This window comes from Toxotes jaculatrix, chromosome 12 (genome assembly GCF_017976425.1).
Source record: "Toxotes jaculatrix isolate fToxJac2 chromosome 12, fToxJac2.pri, whole genome shotgun sequence".
NCBI classification, from domain to species: Eukaryota; Metazoa; Chordata; class Actinopteri; family Toxotidae; genus Toxotes; species Toxotes jaculatrix.
This window is the reverse complement of record NC_054405.1, coordinates 20883772-20903386: the sequence shown is the minus strand read 5'-3', so window position 1 is coordinate 20903386 and position 19615 is coordinate 20883772. Positions and strand designations below refer to the sequence as shown.

The 19615-nt window shown below is 40.5% G+C and overlaps 1 protein-coding gene across 7 annotated transcripts in view; it reads right to left on the bottom strand.

The window, feature by feature from the left end:
* Nucleotides 1-3068: 3068 nt before the first annotated feature.
* Nucleotides 3069-19615, bottom strand: part of dclk1a (doublecortin-like kinase 1a) — a 43567-nt gene continuing 27020 nt past the window's right edge. For 2 of the 7 annotated variants that reach the window (XM_041051061.1, XM_041051060.1), the window contains exons 5-15: nucleotides 19037-19131; nucleotides 10880-10961; nucleotides 9839-10011; nucleotides 9117-9236; nucleotides 7383-7529; nucleotides 6281-6414; nucleotides 6080-6157; nucleotides 5771-5867; nucleotides 5567-5647; nucleotides 5345-5458; nucleotides 3069-3916 (exon numbers count right to left, since the gene is read on the bottom strand). In XM_041051061.1, the coding sequence (XP_040906995.1) occupies nucleotides 3629-3916; nucleotides 5345-5458; nucleotides 5567-5647; nucleotides 5771-5867; nucleotides 6080-6157; nucleotides 6281-6414; nucleotides 7383-7529; nucleotides 9117-9236; nucleotides 9839-10011; nucleotides 10880-10961; nucleotides 19037-19131 (1409 nt within the window). In that variant the 3' untranslated portion in view covers nucleotides 3069-3628. Of the gene's footprint in view, nucleotides 3917-5015; nucleotides 5090-5344; nucleotides 5459-5566; nucleotides 5648-5770; nucleotides 5868-6079; nucleotides 6158-6280; nucleotides 6415-7382; nucleotides 7530-9116; nucleotides 9237-9838; nucleotides 10012-10853; nucleotides 10962-19036; nucleotides 19132-19615 lie in introns of all 7 variants that reach the window. The other 5 variants (XM_041051057.1, XM_041051058.1, XM_041051059.1 and 2 more) reach the window with 5 other exon arrangements.

Genomic DNA, 19615 nt, shown 5'->3' with positions numbered 1-19615 from the left:
TTATGACTTTTTGAGGTCAAAAAATTTTTTGACTTTTTTTGCCCGATTTTGACGCCTTACTATACTTTGATGTTTTTTATGACTTTTTGAGGTCCAAAAAAATTTTGACTTTTTTTGCCCGAAAAAAAGGCCTTACTATACTATGACGTTTTTTATGACTTTTTGAGGTCCAAAAAAATGTTGACTTTTTTCGCCCGAAAAAAACGCCTTACTATACTATGACGTTTTTTATGACTTTTTGAGGTCCAAAAAAATTTTGACTTTTTTTGCCCAAAAAAAACGCTTTACTATACTATGACGTTTTTTATGATTTTTTGAGGTCAAAAAAAATTTTGACTTTTTTTGCCCAATTTTGACGCCTTACTATACTATGACGTTTTTTATGATTTTTTGCGGTCAAAAAAAATTTTGACTTTTTTTGCCCAATTTTGACGCCTTACTATACTATGACGTTTTTATGACTTTTTGAGGTCAAAAAAAGTTGACTTTTTTTGCCCGAAAAAAACGCCTTACTATACTATGACGTTTTTAATGACTTTTTGAGGTCAAAAAAATTTTTGACTTTTTTTGACCGAAAAAAACGCCTTACTATACTATGACGTTTTTTATGACTTTTTGAGGTCAAAAAAATTTGTGACTTTTTTTTCCCGAAAAAAACGCCTTACTATACTATGATGTTTTTTATGACTTTTTGAGGTAAAAAAAGTTTTTGACTTTTTTTGCCCAATTTTGACGCCTTACTATACTATGACGTTTTTTATGACATTTTGAGGTCAAAATTTTTTTTGACTTCTTTTGGCCGATTTTGTCGCCTTACCATACTATGACGTTTTTAATGACATTTTGAGGTAAAATTTTTTTTTGACTTTTTTTGGCCGATTTTGACGCCTTACTATACTATGATGTTTTTTTTGACATTTTGAGGTCCAAAAAAATTTTGACTTTTTTTGCCCGATTTTGACGCCTTACTATAGTATGATGTTTTTTATGACATTTTGAGGCAAAAAAAAAATAAATTTTTTTTTGCAGATTTTGACGCCTTACTATACTATGACGTTTTTTATGACAATTTGAGGACTTAATAAAAAATTACTTTTTTTGGTATATTTTGATATGTTACGGCCGTATGACTTCTTTTGGGACATTTGTACGTCTTACTAAAATATGATGTTTTTGGCATATTTTGACGCCTTACGGCCATATGACATGTTTTATGACATAATGAGGTCTTACTAAATTTGTATGCAGCAAAGTCAGAAATCTGGGGATCATTGGTTTTCACAGGGAATGTATACTGCACATTTTTCCAGTAATCCAGCCATACAGCAAGAGGACTCCGAAGACATTGAACTATGTAGACCGAGGTTTTAAAGTCTTAAACACTTTAAATCATGTTAAACCTCTACAAAAGACACGGACAATTAATTTTTTTTAAACATATTTTAATTATTACTATTATTATTGATAGACCATTGTTGAACAGAGGTACAGGTATTGGTATTGCAACAGACTGTAATACTGTGGTGCAGCTGTGAGAGCACTTTGGTAAACCACATGTGCCCATGTGCTGGAGAGTGTGTATTTCAACAGCACAACAAATTCATACTGATTTTGGTCAATATGGCGGCACATTACTGTTTATGTGTGACGATGGGAATAAATACAGAAACTTACAGACAAGTGTGACGACTGCAAGGAGATCATCCACAATAAACTGAAATCGCTCTGCATTTCTCTCACTCCCCTGGTTTCTCCTCTCTTTTATCTCACATCAGTTACTGGAAATCCTTTTTACTGGTTGCTTTTGCAAAGGAAGTGACATCATTGCCAGTGCCTAAAAAGAAGCAAAGATGGTGGTCTCATTTTCTTCTTGTCTGTGTAGATTCATCTGAGTGGTACAACGTCAGGTCGAAACAGTCTTCTTCAAATCAGCCATAATGTTTCATTTCAACCTGATGATCTCCACTAGATTATTTTTTTTTCTTTGCTGACACACATGTATGATTGATTGTTATTGTTTTTTTTTTACAGTTATCATTGACTTACTACTAGTAAAGAAATATACTGTATTGTGAACTATCAAAATAAATAAAATTATGTTATTTACATAACATATAAACAATACTTCATCACTAAACATTTTTTTAAATATAAGAATAGGCTACTGTATGTCTGTCATGCTTTCATCTGAATTAATGAAGCCATGAATGAGGTTGTACAGAGCTGAAATAAATCCTTTTAACCATACTGCTTTCGAAGAGTGCTGCTGGTTCTTAGGCATCTATACTCACTTTCTCTGTGACCTGTTTGACTGCACCTAACCTGCAGTACTTTGTGCAAATAGGCAGTCCTCATAAACTATTAACTTACTTCCTAAAACATTTTTCCAAACCCATACGAGTGGTACAACCGGGTTGCAACAATTACATTTTTCTTTACTGCTGGAATATGTGGATGAAAAATGCCTTTAGTGTTTGAAAAAAAATGTAAACAAGGCTTCACATGTGTACATGAGTATCACAAAATAACAAGATTAATATGATATCAGTAGAGAATGATTGTGAAAATGTGTGCATTCAAATGTTGCTTCAAATGTTTGCTACACAAGCACCTGAATGCTGTTGAATTTTGTGTATCAAGATGTTATGATTGAAGCAGTTAACAAAATTACAAGGAGCAATCCAATGCACCATTGTTGTCTTAATAGCAGTCTGTGTAAAATGTAAACTGTAATACTGCAATCCAACATTACAGGAAGGCAACGCCAATACTGTGTTTAGCACAGAAGTATAGCACAAGTGCTGTCTTTGATCAGTTTCTGTCATTTATCTTTTTCAGTGAAAACTGTTTTTAACACATTTTGTAAGAAAAAGTCCTTTCTACCTTACATCTTGTTTTCCAACATTACACTGTTCAAGTCTACAGTCGCCTACTTCACAATTTCTGGGCTCTACTTCTACACATTTTTCCATTATTTTCATTCCACCAAGCTTTTAGGACAAGTCAACAAAAACTTATCCTTTATGAAAAAAGGGAAATACACATAAAAAAAACAATGCAGTGAATAAAGAATGGATAAATAAGGTTCAATAAAACATGAACATCGGTCCATATTCTCATATTGCCTTGAGAGCTGTTCCACCATAAGGAAGTTTCCATGTTGGGCCCGGATCATCACTGAAGGGTGAACAATATACTGTCACCCCTTCTCGCTCCTTGAGCCCTGTAACATGTGCTCAGATGAGAGAACGTTAAAAATAAATAAATAAAAATTTCACCTCATTCTGCCTTTTCCCTCTTCCTCATGATCCCCATTTCTTGTTACCTCTTTAGTCTGTCTCTTCCATCTTTTTCCTCAGTCCACCCTTTGATCGATCTCTCTTCCAGGTTTGGAAAGATGGATTAAGGGAAGATAAAAGTTCCGTCTGATTTTTTTGTTTTTCCCTCAACAGTTTTCCCCTGTTCACCCCCAGCCTTAGATGAGAGAGTGTGGGGAAGCTGACGTCTCCTCTTCCTCCTCCTCCACATAGAGGGAGGAGCTGGATGAGGATTTTCTCTCCTTGCTTCCTCCTCTGCACACCTTGTCCTCCTCCTCTTCCTCCTCCCCCTCCCCCCCTCCGCCTCCTCTCTAGAAGGGCGAGTTGGGGGAGCAGACGGTGCTGGCTGAGCTGATGGAGATGTCATCAGAGTCAGATGGGAGGCTGGGGTTTGGGGAAGGGTCAGAGCAAGTGTCAGGGGTCAGAGAGGGAGGGGCTATGGGCAGGCCAGGGAGGCAACTGGGAGGCTCTGCCCGTAGTGTTTTTGTCATTGATGTTGTTACTGTTGTCACTGTCAGCATCATCTGCAAAGGCAGTGGCTTCACATCCGGGTGGCATCCTCGTCTGAGAACCTGCCCCTCCTTATCAAGAGGGGTGGCCTGAATGAGGGAGGAACAGGAAAACATTGTGATTAGATTCTGACACAAAGATCCAGTAGCACAGTAGATTTTTCAGTATGGAGGACCAGGAGAGCCTTTAGAAGCCAGTTTCATACTGCTGTGATCTTGTGCATAAGTCAAGCTATGCCAAAACAAGCCCTATGGAGCATCTGTATAATACTGTAACAAAAAAACTAAATGGAAAACTAACTGACATATCAGATATAAGATATACAAACCAACCGCTGTCGTCCATTGCAATTTCCATTTCCATTCCATAAAAATACACACATATTTTAATTTACCTATTTTAATTACATTTTGTTATTGATAACCTTGTTTTAATGCTGGATGTATGCAACAAAGCAGTGTATTAGACATTGTTTTGTTGCATACATTCATTACTTCCTGTTATCAAAGTCTAGTTACTGTAAATATCAACCAATTAATTGCTTTGTAACTCTAAAGCTTTATAACCATGAATCTCTAGGTCCTCCATAAATCAGTAGATAAAGTGACAACAGGAGCTGAACAGTGTTAGCAGAGGCAGCCAGGTGGGGAGCATCACATCAAGCAAAAAAGCACTGAAATTATTTGAGACAAGCAAGGGAACAGGGTTATTTCTTTGGAAAGGTGGGATTCACAAAGAAACAGTGTAAACAAAAAGTGACTGATCCTCAGCAAAGCCAGTTTGTTTACTTTGTTATGAAATAAATAGCTTTTATACCGCATGTTCAACTGAGAAGTTTAGGAGGAACATTCACAAGTTTATTCACAGAAACCCAGGAGACACTGATATACAGTGACACAACACAGAGGACAAGGCTGTACCAAAAGACAGACAAAATCGATGCAGGTACATTATGAAATCTGATTTACAGCAAACAAGAGATGAAAGCAAAGAAGCCAAGCACAAAGATCACATGGCAGGGACAACATGAAGCTGTCAAAGCAGCACAGCAGCAGCCAGTCAGCAGGACAGTACACAGGGAGGGGAGAGACATCAATTTCAGCGACGCTATTTTGGTTTGTTTTGATTTGATTTCTCGCTGCTTTGTAACCTTCCACCGAGTTGTGTCTCTATGGAAACCTGGCGTACCTTATCCAGTACATGGCCGGGTGCTGGTAGAAATCCAACGACCCAGATCTCTGCATAGAAAAGCTGTCATCCAGCTGAATACAAAGAGAAACCAGCACAATCAATCTAAACACCAGGTTCAACATACACACCAAAAGACACAAACTTAAGAAAGTAATTTCTGTCTCAAGGAGCAGAGCAAATCAACTAAGAAGAAAGTTGCAGAAAACTGCATACCTGTGTAGAAACCATTTCATCTTAGTTTAATAGCCATAGTTTTAGATGAACCAATCAAGCTGTGGGACAAGTCAGATTATAGGTACTGTAGTTTCTTTGTAGTAGTGACTTACAGAAATCACTGAGACTCCTGCAGTGGTGTCGTTGACCTTCGGACTGGTGTTGAAGTGCTTCTTTATCTTTCCTGCTACTGACAGCTGATGATCATTCTCACATAGACCCTCGTCCTGTATCGTGTAATGGAGGAGAGGGGGGAAAAAAACAGTGTTTGTGGAAAAATCTAACAACGGAATAGATGTGAGGGATTCAACAAGTTCAATTAACACTGTACTTACAGTGACCCAAGGGTGTTCTAGCACCTGGAGGGCAGAGTATCTCTGATCCACCTCCACCTCCAGCATAGATCGGATCAGCTCCTGCAGCAGCAAACAAACAATAGTGAATGTTTATTGTGTCTATATGAAGTGAGTTTCCCCTAACATTTCGTCTGTTCATAATACACTCAAACAGATGGTGTCCATACAGACGTCAATATTCACCTTGGCTGTCTCTGACACATTGTCCCAGTACGGTAGGGGAAATTCTAGTTGTCCCATTAGTATTTGATCAAAAAGCACTTCTTGATCGTCACTGCTCCTGCAAACAAAACATTTCCACACGAATGTGAGTATATGCATTCATTATTAACAGTGTTCAGAGGGAGCAAAGATGCAGTATCATTACCAACCATTAGGGGGACTCATTTGCAAATATCTGTGTGCGACACAGTCATTTCAAGAATGACTTTAAAAGCAGCAAATGTGAGAGAAGAATTTCATCTGGTGGAGGAGCTCCTGCTGTTAACTTACCCTCGGAAGGGTGGGAAACCACACAGCAGGATGTAGGTGATGACTCCAGCTGCCCAGATGTCCACCTTAAGGCCATACCTGCACCAAGACAAAGAAATATCCTCTGTAACCAGCATCCCAGCTCCATTGGCCATGAAATGAATCGTGTTTGCAGTGGTCTCCTCCCATTTGTAACCTCAACTCTACAGCTGATGGTCTTACCCTGTTTCTGCGATGATTTCAGGTGCTACATATGTTGGGGTCCCGCAGACAGTGTAAAGGGGTCCATCCACCACAGTTGCCAAACCAAAGTCTCCCAGTTTCAGGCTTTTGCTGCCGTCTGCATGTTCATACACCTAAGCACATAGACAATACATATTTAAATGCTATTGTACATTTTCAAATCCAGCACATATTGGCTGTCAACAAGTACACACTTTGACTGAAGTTGTAGTCGGCACTTCCACTGGTGGAGAAGTACTTCAGGGCATAAGTGCACAGTATATGTTAGAGTGTGTGTTTGTAATAGGAGGTGGACAAAATTATCATAGCACCTTAAAATATAACTGCTAACAAACTTACTGACAAATTTACTGAGAATTATTGCAAAACTCTGCTGTTCACTCCCCTCAGCACTAAGGTGTGTTTCAGTGTCTTTCAGCTCACTGTTTTGGTTGTATGACCCACAGCTTTCCTCTTTTGGTGGACTCTCACAGTTCTCAGCTACAAAGTTAACATAGTAGAGCACTTAGCAGCTACAGAGGCAGACATTTCTGGCAGGCACTGGTGAAGACCAACACAGAACTAAAAGGTGCGTGAATACTGGAATCACATTTATGAGTTGGCAGGAGAAACGACTCCAAACGAAAGCCAGTGTTGCTCTGTGTCAGCTGGATGTCTGTCATATAAACTTTATACAGAGATAACGTGTTTACAGCTTGTTGTGGTGCCCTCAAGTGGCAAAAAAATCAGCTAATACAGGTTTAAAAACTGACCATTAAGTTTAAAAAACTAAAAATCTTAGTCTGGTCCTCAAAATTTAATTTTTTTTAAGGATTGTTTTTTTTTAGGGGGCAAAGACGGGGATGAAGAACAGCAGTAGGAATATGATAACATGGAGGTCTCCAGAAGGGAGAAGGAGAGAGGAAACACATAAACGAGGGGGGCTGGAGAAGGAGTGTGCAGGAGGTGTGAGGGCAGCAAGGATGAGTCATCTTTTTGCTCTGTGAGAGTCCAGAGTGAGTGATATTACTTCACTGCTCATTCAGAGAGGAGAGAGATTATACTGCGGCAACACATGCAGACCCCCTCTGTGTGCACTCACCAGCAGGTTTTCTGGTTTGATGTCTCTGTGCACAATGTTGAGGCTGTGGAGGTATTTGATGGCGTTGGCCAGATTGTAGAGCATGCCACTGGCGTCTCTCTCTGTGTATCTGTTGGCAGAGGTGATGGCATCGAACAGATCTCCCCCCTGTGGACAAATCATGATGGACGGGTGAGTTGTTAGTGAGCGGAACAATGTTACAGGCGTTTCTTTGGCGTTTTCACACAGAGAACTTGACAGATTCACTTCCGAGTTTTCACAGTTGCTCATCTTTTCTGCTGAGGAGAGTTTTCAGCTAAAAAGTTGATTTAGTAGCAAGGCTTTTCGTCTGCTCAGCAGTTGGAGGGGTAAACTGTGTCCTCATTCCTCACCTTAGTTGAAATATCTCCTCCCCCTGTCTTAAATATTTCCCTTTCATTTTAATTTTTTGCTTTAATTCACCCTTTCCTCTTTTCTCCCAGGCTTTTTCTTTGTCTGTCTGAGTTTCTCATATTTTTCTTTCTGTCTTAATCTCACCACCCTTTTACCCCTCTCTCTCTCTCTCTCTCTCTTCCCCTCTCATCCTCTCTGTGTCTCTCTCCCTGAGTGGACTAAGTGGAACAGAGGCTTAAAATAGGGCTGAATCTCTTTCTCTTCCTGCACAGACTCAGACACACTGTCAGCGTCCGACATGCACAGCAACACTTATTTAAATATTGGAGCTGTCAAATCCTTACAGCTAAGCCACTAAGCAATGTATCTGCAATTCTCTGCCTTCTCTTTTTGGCCAAAAGTATGTGGACATGCATGTGTTATTGCTCAACATCTCATTCCAAAGCCGTGGACTCCTGCTTCTTCGGAGGCTTCCTCTGAGGAAGAAGCCTGGCTCACAGTCAGGATCCCAAAGGTGATGTCAGTTAAGTTCTTCCCTAACATTGATAAAACATTTCTTTATGGGAGTCCCTTAATGAAACAGAAAAGAGTCTTTCGACAACTGTTGCATCAAAGTTGGACTCACATTGTTGCCTGAAATATCAGTGTATGTTGTAGCATTAAGTTTTCTCTTAGCTGAAACTAAGGGACCCAACCAAAAACAGCGCCAGGCTAAAGAAGACAAAACTATGTGGACACTATACTTTTGGCCATATTTTGCATCATCTCTCTCTTGTGCTCTGCTCTTACACTTTGCCTCCCCCCTGCCCGAATGCATCCATCTGTCTCTCAGTTCCTGTCATTCTTGCAGTGACTCTTTCCACCTCATTCATGCACAGCCTCCTCTCGATCCTCCTACTTTGGACACGCTTGCACGTACACACATTTCTCCCACAGATTGCCTCTCATCTATATTCTGTAGTACTCCACACCACAACACGAACAGATGGATCACATTCCTGGCTCCTGAATTATGCACAAATATTTCTTGACTCAGAGAGCGAGAGAGAATGAAGAATGTGAACACATGAGCGCTGCGGGCCATAGACTGATTCTTTCGATCCCACACTGTGTGACTGGTTGGAATTCATCATTTACTTCACCGGCTGAATGTTGCTGTTCTGTCTCTGTCACCAATTCTGTCTCCCTGCTCCCCTCTGTTGCTCTCAAACTGGAGATAATGATCACCATCAGATATAGAGAATAGTTGCATCCATTATCTCAGTTGGGGAAAATATCTCGGCCTGCCCCTAACCAGAGCAGATGACGCGCAAACACATAAAAATAAAGATGTAATTACAGTATACAAACATGGCCGCATACCTTGACCAGCTCCATGACCAGGTAGAGTTCATTGTAAGTGTCCACCTCCTCTATGAGCAGGACAATATTAGGATGTTTGACTCTACGGAGTATGGCCACCTCGTTCTGGATCATGTGCTCCTGGAACAAGAAAAGAAATGAATGAAAGAAAGAAAAACAAACAATTAAAGAAATATCTCCTTAAACTTATAGATAGATAGATAGATAGATAGATAGATATACTTTATTCATCCCTCAGAGGGAAATTGTTATAGTCACAGTGGACTGACACACCCTGGACTACACTTCTACATCACTTTAGCAAGGTGCCAAGTTAAACCACTTGGAGGTTGCTAATACAAGATTTTGAGAGAGTGTTAAGTTGCTCTTTAAGTAACAAAAATTAGACAAAATGAAGGATTAAATTCTCTTTTATGATTGGAGAAAATTCTCTTATGTTTTGATGCAATAAAACTCAGTTCAATTCTTTAAGACGTGGATTTCACAGAGCTTTGTTTGTTTTCTTTGCTTCTATTAGCTGTTTGTTAGTTTTATTAACATAGAAAAGTTTAGTCTTAGTCTTCAAAAGAGCATCTCTTGTACATATATTTCAACAGTTTTCAATACAAGTGATCGTTACATGAGTAACCTGTAGGTGAAGAAACAGTACTTCTTCTTGTGCGGTGTAACCTTGTACAGTACGCTTTCACATTAGGAGTCATAGTTTGTAGAGGTTTGTTTACCTTGCCTCTGCATTTGCCCTTGTTGATGATCTTCAGAGCGTACTCCCGTCCCGTGGAGTGCTCCACGCATTCTCGGACCACTGCAAAGTTCCCATCACCTAACATGCGTCCCACCTTGTAGCGGTCTGATATGTAGGACGGCACAGCTGGAACCTCATCAACCAGAACCTCAGCTGCAGGGAGAAAGCACGAGGTTTAGAGCAGCTGAGGGACTGAATGTAAACCATTTCACACCTGTTAAGTTCAGTGTTTTGTACACTTTTTTCAGACTTACAAGTAAGCAAAAAAATTTGTAAAGGGACTGATGAGAAACTGAAATAAATACAGATTACACAAACTCTTTAAAAAAAAATTACCTAGTTAAAAACAGATTTAAACATGTAAGCATTATCAGCTACTTATCATTCAGTCCATGATTAATTTTTTTTCAATTTGTTTCAGAGCCAGTAGGGCTCTAGTTACATCCCAGGGCTGACATTTTGTCACACTAAGGCTCTGCAGAGTGTTCTGCAAAGGCTAATCAGGCTGGCAAATGGAAAAGTAAATGCGGAACCAACTGGTAAATCAAAAATTTGAATATATGCAGTGAGTGTTCAGTTAAATATTAATTCATGCATTGATTTATAACACTTGAGAGGTCCTCCACAAGTGATTAAAATCAAAGATAAATGTAATATGATATGAAGAGTTCCCTTACTCAGAGATTGATAACATTCTTGGTTTGTCTCTGTTGATTGATAACTCATAGTTTTCCCAAGAACAACATTAACCAGCACTTCATTGTTTGCAGTGCTACAGAGTTTTATGGAGTCAGAGGGGTGAAGAAAGACACCAGAGGAGGGGAAAGGTGTGAGAAAACGAGGTGCTAAGAACAGCATGTACAAATCAGGAGAACACAGACATAGCAGAGATGGGTGAGAGAGAGAGAGCGATGTATCAAAGGTCATGAACATGATTCAGACATGCATGATATTTGCAAGTACATCGCCTTTGCCCACTGATGGACAGATGAGACATTCTTGTAACATAAAGTTTCCTCACCTTCAGGAACGATTCCATCCCCATCTTCCACTGAGCTGGAAACTTTAGCGGAAGACAGAGAGGTGGAAGAACCCTGGGACCCCTGCAGAGAGGGAGAGGGGTAGGAAGGTAATTGTTTTATTATTTATTTATTATCAGTAGTGTTGCCAAAAATAGTTTGTAATCCTCCTCACACTCTCACAATAAAGCAGGCCCTTCTGTGACAGTACCAGCCGGAACAAATATGTACATCTAAAAATAGACAAAGGGACTTTGTGCGAATAATTTCATCCTCAGAACATCCTTACATCTGCCTTTGTGTTTGCATGTCTCTCTGTTGTATTGTGCTGCCTGTGTTGTGTGTACACTGGGTCCATGAAAACCGCCAAAACAGATTTACTTAATCTACTGAGCTGAGTATAAACTGCTTTTTTAAAATTCAGCAACCCACCTGTGTGTGTGCGAGCTTTCGACAGACAGAGTGCATCCCAATAAGCTCCTCTCCATTCACAGAACTTTAAGTGATTTCGGTCTAATTGCACCTTCCTTTCACTCCTCACTACTATCTTTAATAAAAACATAAAAATACAGGTTTCTGTGACACTAATAAAGGCGGATGAACACTACCTTTCATCTGGCTGGTAAGTAGGGGAAAGAGAATGGCTGAGATGCAGCGTCTGCATCTAACCAAAGACAAAAACTCATTACGCCCTCCACCTCGTAACCCTCTGTCTGGTTGTCATGGAAGCAACAAGGATGGGGAGCAAGGATCTAGTTGGGACTGTAAATGAGAATCTACCCTTCTCTTGATTCTATCTTTCCTCCACCCCTGTCCACATTTCTGTTCTCCATTCCTCCAAAACCTGTTGATGGTTTAAGGTGGTTTTTCAGATGGTCAATATCTATCTTCTCTCGCTTTCCTGTCTCCTCTCTTCTCCCCTGCCTAAAAGTCTGACTCGAAGAAACAGCAATGAAGGACTTTTGGGGTTTGGATGTTTCCAGTGCTCGGCTAAATCCCGCAGGTGCAACTGGAACGCGTAGCCTGGCTATCACAGTTTTTCTAAAATAAAAGCAGAGTGCCTTTGCAGATATGAATTATTAAGAAGTGCAGTTTGCTCTGTAAATTGTTTCCATGTGCAACTTGCCTGAAATGTTAAACCCACAGAGAGCAGTTCATCAGCAGTTCATTAGCGGCCACCTGTAACTAACGTTGGCTGGCAGATGACACATTTTTCTTTCATCTCTCATTTTAGTGCAGGTGTTTGAAGCTCTTTCATGATGAATTCACACCACATAACATAATTCACACATCAATCGGTCCTGACTCCTAAGAGGAGAAGAGATTTTAAACATGCTGCCGAGGTAATGGATGCTGGCTATTGTTGTGATAATGCCCTGACAAGCATTTCAAACAGGGTGGCAGGTAAAAGGAGAACAAATGTAGCATCAGAGTGTTTTACCAGTACATTATTATGGTACTGTAAAAGTTCACAAAGGAAAACTTCTTAAAACAGCTATTGAAACTGTCAGATTCACATATCAAGCTTCTGATTTTACAAAGCATCTATTCAACGTGAAAATATTTGCTGGGAACAAATTGTCGTTATAGCATGAAGGAAAATACGTGTGATTGTAAAGTAATGTGTTTGTATTTCAGCAAATAAAAGTATTTTTCATTTTTGATTTCATTTCTTTCACCTCGGCCTCATGTGAAGCTCTTATTTCTGTGGTGTCCTGTCAGACAGTGTCACACAGCCTGGAGAGTTTTCTCTGTCAGAGAGGAAAAGGCCACCCATCCTAATGACTTAGATCTGAAAACTATTTACAGAGCTGAACTGCCCTATATCTCTGCCCAAGTAGCTGTCAGCTCTTTTACTCATCTCTACTGCTGTGACCTGAAAGCCACCCAGGTGAGTGTAGCTGTGAGTCAGACTGAATTTGGCTTATGTAATGTTGTTTGTGGCTGGGCTCTCATCTCTCAACCAAAAAAAAAAAAAACAAAACAGCTTAATACCCATAAAGCCGATGACCCTCCTGTGCTTAATCTCCAAAACATCCTTCTTCTGCTCTTTCGTGTTCTCATCCCGACTCGTATATTTACTTTCTCTTGTGCCCTTATCTCACATCCAGCCCCGTTGTCTACTCGCTTTCCCATTTTGAACTCCTATCTCTCTCTTCCTGCCACCGAGGGAAACAAAATACTGTTGCTATGGAAACTGCTCACAGAGAGAGGAGAGAGACAGCTTCTGAGACTTCCAGTGTGGAGACAGTAGCCTATATATGGCCATTTCCTGTCTGCGAGCTGGGTGGTGGGTTCAACCTTCTATGAACATTGTGTCTCTCTTTCCTGTGTGAAAAACTATGAGACAGATGGAGTGACAGACAGAGTGAGAGGGAGAGAGAGAGAGGGAGAGACAGAGAGAGAGAGAGAGAGAGAGAGAGAGAGAGAGAGAGAGAGAGAGAGAGAGAGAGAGAGAGATGGAGACAAGGAAACGAAGAGATAGGAAGAAAGATGTATGGAGTCTGGTGTGGTTGATATTGATCATTAGATTTGACAGGAACTGTCTTGTTATTGTTAGACCATCCAGCTTTCTCCCTGTTGCACAATACGACACACACTATTCCTAGCTCTACATCTCTACACTTTTGCTCTGGCTATGACTCACACCACTAAAAAACACACCGACAAAGCTTTCACATCATGGCTGGAGCCGCTGCACTTCAAAGCCGCAAGGGCAACACTCAGAGGCTGAATACTGATCAGCGCATAAATAGGAATTAAACAGGATGTCCATGATTGACCTTAAACGTGAAGTATCATCTCAGAAGCAGATGTGCAGCAGTAAAAATAACGATTTATTCTGTGGCTGAAAAGGAAGTCTGCCAACTGTAGCATTCAGCATTAAAAATGCGCCAAACATTTACATAACCAACTTAAGAGTAATGCTAGCCTTGTCCTCAATGCCCCTGTTTGAATCTGATTACGGCACACATCCTAAAGCCTTCTTTCGCTCTGTGCCTTAAGCCGGAGGAGCCAAACCTCTTCTCCAGCAGCATTTCTTGTCACTTTCACTGTCATGTAATATCCAGCAAAAGCAGGATTTATTGGTGTTTGCTTCAGTGGAAACAGTATAATAAGATCTGCTAGAAATGGGATACTTTGTTTTGTCCCAAGTTCCTAGTCTGTCTCTCATAAGAGCACAAGATACAGGAGATAATATTTCTTGGCTCTTATTTTGGTGTCTAGACAGACAAGAAACATGATCTACTTGAGTCTCATCTCATGAGTTTGGGGGATTCTGTCTTCCTGGGCTGCCAGTTGGACACGGGGACGTTTTCTAATCGCAGTCCTTATGGACTGCAATCCTGGGGAAGCACAGGATTGTGATTAAATGCTTCAGGGAAAATTAAAAACTGGGAGGGAGACTTGGGTTGCCTCAAAAAAAAAATAAAAAAATAAAAAAACAAACCCAAAAACAAATCCAAAACAGAAGCGGTGGGGCAGAGGAGATGGATGCACCTCTGGGACCATGTTTGTGTTGTAATCTCTGCTCTGCTCTGCTCTGCTGAATACAGAAGTAAGTTTAACAAAGGAGAACCATTGATAAACATGTATATAAAGACAATCATCATCATCACAATTATCCACCATCTACTGAAAATGATTTGCTTTGTATGTGATGTTATGCACTGGATGAACAACTGAACACAAATGAAGAGCATGAAAATATAATGAAAAACAAAAACACAAAATGAAAATGAAATGACAATGAATTTAATAACATCAACAAATGGAAATTAATATATTAATCAAAGGAAATACAAACAAAAACAAATGAGCCATGAAGAGCTGGCAGCCTCACATCAGAAAATCACAATATGTAGATGTTGGGCCACATTATCAAATAGAATTAGCCACAGACAATTTTAATATTTACATATCTTTCATATATATAAATAGCAGTGCAAAAAATACCCTCAACCCCTCTGCAAAATTTTATGTAATCGATTTTTGGATAGTATGCAGATATGTAAATATGAGCCAGATTGGAATCATTTCTGAACAAATTTAAGGAATAAAATGTTCATGTTTTTGCACCATCCACCATTTCCTCATGTGCTGCAGCCAGTCTTTTTGGCAGTCACAGGAACAAAATTCAACAAGCCATCTAATGACATCAACACAACATGAAATAGGAAATATAATACAGACAAATAACAAATACAGTCTTTAGTAACAACACACTCACATGGATGAGATGAGACGATAACCAACAAGTTCATAATACACACATTCTTCTTCTGTCTGCTCTCTTTCACTCTTACACACACACTCACACATACACACATAAATTAATTATGAATCACCCAACACAAAATATGGACGATAAGAATTAGAGATGGAGCATGCAATTCAATGGATTATGCAAATGGATGACTCAGTGGTGAGAATGGAGGATAAAGGTGACATACACGGTTAAAAATGAGCACTTCCTTTCTCTCATACACTCACACAGACAGGTACCTAAATGTATCACAGTTGTATCGGAATCATAGACCATCTGTTTGTCTTGCCTTCAGTTTGTCGGTCAGTGCTCTCTGTTTATTGTCTCTTTTTTAATGATTTATTTCCCGGTCTGTGTTTTTCACATCTAATGGAGCAAACAGACAGGGAAGAGCTGTGACCTCGTCGGCTCATTCAGTTCATTTGTTCCATGCTTTAGACCAGACAATGACAGAAAACAAATCTCAGGGTTTGTGTCTGCGTGAAAGCCTCTGTCCGTAGGTTTACTAATAAATATTAAAGCAATATGAATATGGAAAGCCAGGGTGCTCTTAGTGAGGCAAGTGGCCATGAAAACAATACAAGAAGTACAAAGGAGAAGAGGGGGATGGATGACTTCACAACTGAAGACCATGTTGTCTGCTGCTTCTATTGCTAATCCATAAAAATGGGTCATACTCGCGTGCACCAACTCTATACAGCATGCCCAAATGGAGATTTCATGTATAGAAGTGTTTTGTCTGATGCCTACATGAATGTGCAAGCGATTCTCTGTGCAGTTTCTATGTAGATGTGTGTACGTCTGTATGCTTGCAGTTATGCATGCGTGTAAGAGAGAGTAAAAAGCCATGGTGCAATGCTATGTCTGTGTATTCTGCTTGGGGAAATGGGTTATGGTGGTCTGAACTGTGTGAGGAACCTTCTTAACCTACTCTACTCTACTCTACCTACTCTAAGTGTTTAAATGCAGGGTCCAGAGAGGTGAACTATTTAAATGCAATACTGTAGTAGGTCACCGAGGCTCTGTGGCTGCTTAGGAAATGTATTTTATGGAAGCTTTCAATGCTTTATTAGCTGAAAATTCAAAAACATGTTAGCTATTTGTGAGCCCCAGATGTTCTTTGAAGAACAAAGATGTTAAAATTCAGGTTTCATTTTAAGGAATAGGGTCATTTCTGAGTCACGGTTTGTTTAGATTGTGTTATGCAATTTAGGCACAGGGTGAGAAAGGTTCTCACAATCCACTGTAAGCATACCAACAATACCAGGATCTGAATTTGTGTATCCTATATTTATAATTATTCATGCATGTTTACACAGAGGTAACGTAGAAGGAGAGAAAATGAGAAAATATGGTGTCATGAACTTGGCGCCTAGTCCTCAAAGAAGCTTAGAATTAATCTACAAGAGAGCTGATGGAATATAATTTCTCCCTGTAAAGTTAATACTCTTTCAGATGGGGAAGTGAGAGGGGGGTGGGTGGGGGTAAGTGAGAATGGGTGGGAGCTGGAGTGAAAGAGAAATTAGAAACTGTCAGAGAGGGAAGGGACACAGGGAGAATCACTACCAGGGTAGATCGAAAAAGTAAGAAGTGCAGGAGAGAATTACATCGTAATATGGCTGAAGAGTGTGAAGCTGCAGTGTGAAGAGGAGAGATAATGGGCCGTGAGGCTTCCTCCCTTCCTTCCAGCCAAGCCACTGCAGGCTTAGCATGGAGTGTCAGTGAGTACAAAGCCTGAAATAATCTCTTGTTGAGAAATACGCACTCAAGTAGCTGTTGTGTAAAACTGGAATTTAACTGCCGCACCACCGAGGTCAGAATTGCACTACAAAGCTAATTTGTGAAGGCTAATGTTTGATGAGAAAAGTGGGTGGAAGCAAAAAGCCAGGCAGTGTGGCTGAATGTGGAGAGGATGTTGCAATATTTTCTTTTCCTTTTTTCAACATTACATGTAGTTGGCGCTCTCCTTCACCCCTCAAACCCTGACTTTTCAGGATCTCACTCTGAAACTCTGGAAATCAACTGGGATGAAAGAACAGAGCAGCAGAAACTGAGCACTTTAATTATCTACACTAACTGCCCCACGTTTATTCATTCAGCGGGAAGAAGAAGAAAGAAAAAGAGAGGTTAGAGAGAGCGTGCACTTCCCAACATCTTTCCCTTTCAACACTAAAATCTATGGCGACCCACTTCCATTATACAGATGACTGTGGAAGCTTCAGTGCACCTTGTGTTTTCAGGAGCTACACCCCCAAACTGAACAATTCCTGTTGCCCTGGCTGACCTTCATATCACATCAATACAGCCTGATCACTGATGGAGCCGCAAGCCTAAGGGCCAGGCACTCTATCACCCATTAATTCTTCCTGGCACATCAAATGTATCATGAGACTGAAGCCAGTGAGTAATGAATTCTTTATGCTATATTGATTTTAGTGTATACAGTCACTCATACACACACTCATTTGTGTGCGTAAGTAATTCACAACCACTAAGTTTTCTTTGTGTCCTATTAAAAGGTATTGACTGCAACCATATTCTTGCTTTCTTTTCCCTAAAAAAAGTGTTGTACCTGCACCAATAAATAGCTAAATAATTACAAAATAAATCACAGCCGCACCCCTGCCTCCAGGTGGAGTAGTGGTGCACACACGCAGCGGGTTTTCTGTCAAAAAGCTTGAAAAAAAACACAAGATACGTGCAGCTGGGAGCCCATAAGAACACATTACAGGTTCACATACTGTAAACTGCTGCATTTGTATGCGGCTGAGGTGAACTGAGCGTGCAAGTGTTTGTTTACAGCAGAGAGGGAACTAAATCAGAAACAGGCTAAGGAGCTCCTACAAATTAAAGAGCTGCTGTGGTCTGATTAGGATTGAGGCTGATATTAAAAGCTCACCATCATCGCTGTCAAGGACTGGATTAACACATACTTTGATCTTGAACACACACGCAAGCGCACATGCACGCACACAAACGCACAACAACCTGTACATGAACTCGGCCTCTCTGATGTGGAATTCAAGGTTTTCCGTTTGAGTTGCATGCTCCTGCTCTGCACAGAAGTATTTGCTCTACAAGTTTTACAGTGTACATAGTGTTTGCATCTCAGATCCTTTCTCCCCTGTTAGCTAAAGAAAAATAAATTATGAGTGTGGATGTTTTAAAGGGTTTGTTTTAAACCCAGGCCAAGGACTACATACTTGAAAAAAAAACTGTTGAAATTATGAAATTCACTGGTATAAAATGTGTTTCTAAATCTTTTATACACCATCTACTGAAAATTGGGTCTTTTCTTTTGTTAACAAGCAGCAAAGCCCTGTCTGCAGCGGACAGGGGACGCAAACCAATTTTTGCAGATTAAAAAATGGCCTGAAATTTGGAGCAGGCCGCTCACAAAGCCAATCGTCAGTCTCATCTTTGGATCAGATATTGCACAAATTGCTGACTGACAGATTGGGTCATCTCTAAAAGTCAGTGATAGCGTCATTCATTGTTTGGCTACCAAAGGCAGATAGAGTTCTCCATGAGGAACAAAGAGCTATAGGTCAGCACGTGTGTGGGAATGTGACAGAAAATCTGCGAATTTGCCCTTGAAATCTATTAACACTGGATAAAAATTGTAATATTAGAGGCTCCTAACATGAGCCTGCCATTCTTGGAATCCCAGAGCAGCACTGCGTGTGGTCAAAGGTCAACGCCCCGCCCCTTTCTGAGACACTAAAGATGTTGGGATGTTGTGGTTCCTTCGTGTTCTAGCAACTCTAAGATGTAGTCGGCCTAAGCTCAGTCACAGCTTTGTCCTTTTCCTGAGAACATAGAGGGGATGTGTTATAGATATAGTGTCACTAAATGTTAAGGGTGACTGTGTGCGTGTGTGAGTGTGTCTTACCCGGCGTTGGCTGAGGCTGCCTGGGCTAGTCGGGGATGGGCTGGGAGATTTTCCCGAATGAGGAGTGGACAGCTGACTGGCCGGCGTCCCGTTCACTGGGGGGGGCAAGAGAGGAAATGGAGCAGGGTGGGTGACAGGGGTGAGACCGAGACAGAAATATTGAAATAGATGGTCCTTTCAATGTGAATGCACATTTTCTAGAACAGTTATATTTCTGAGTGTCTAGCAGCAGCCCACACTTCCGCCCTCAGCATCTATCCATTCACTTGAATGAGGCAGAGGAGGAGGAGGAGGACAAGAGGGGGAGTAAGAGAGAAAGGAAAAGAGCACTTAAGTCCACACTGCTCTTTTTTTATTTTTTCCTTCAGCCAAAATACAAATCCTGTTGCTCCAAATCTCCCTGAAATAAGCCAGTTATACACAAGCCTTTAAACATATGTGCATCTAATAATTACAGCATGTTCCAGGCTTCGAGTGCATGGCTGGAAGTCAACATATAACACCAGGCTGTCCTCATTTTCATCCCAATTTTGATGCACTTGTGACCTCAGCTTGGTCTACTTTTCCAGCTGCAGCACA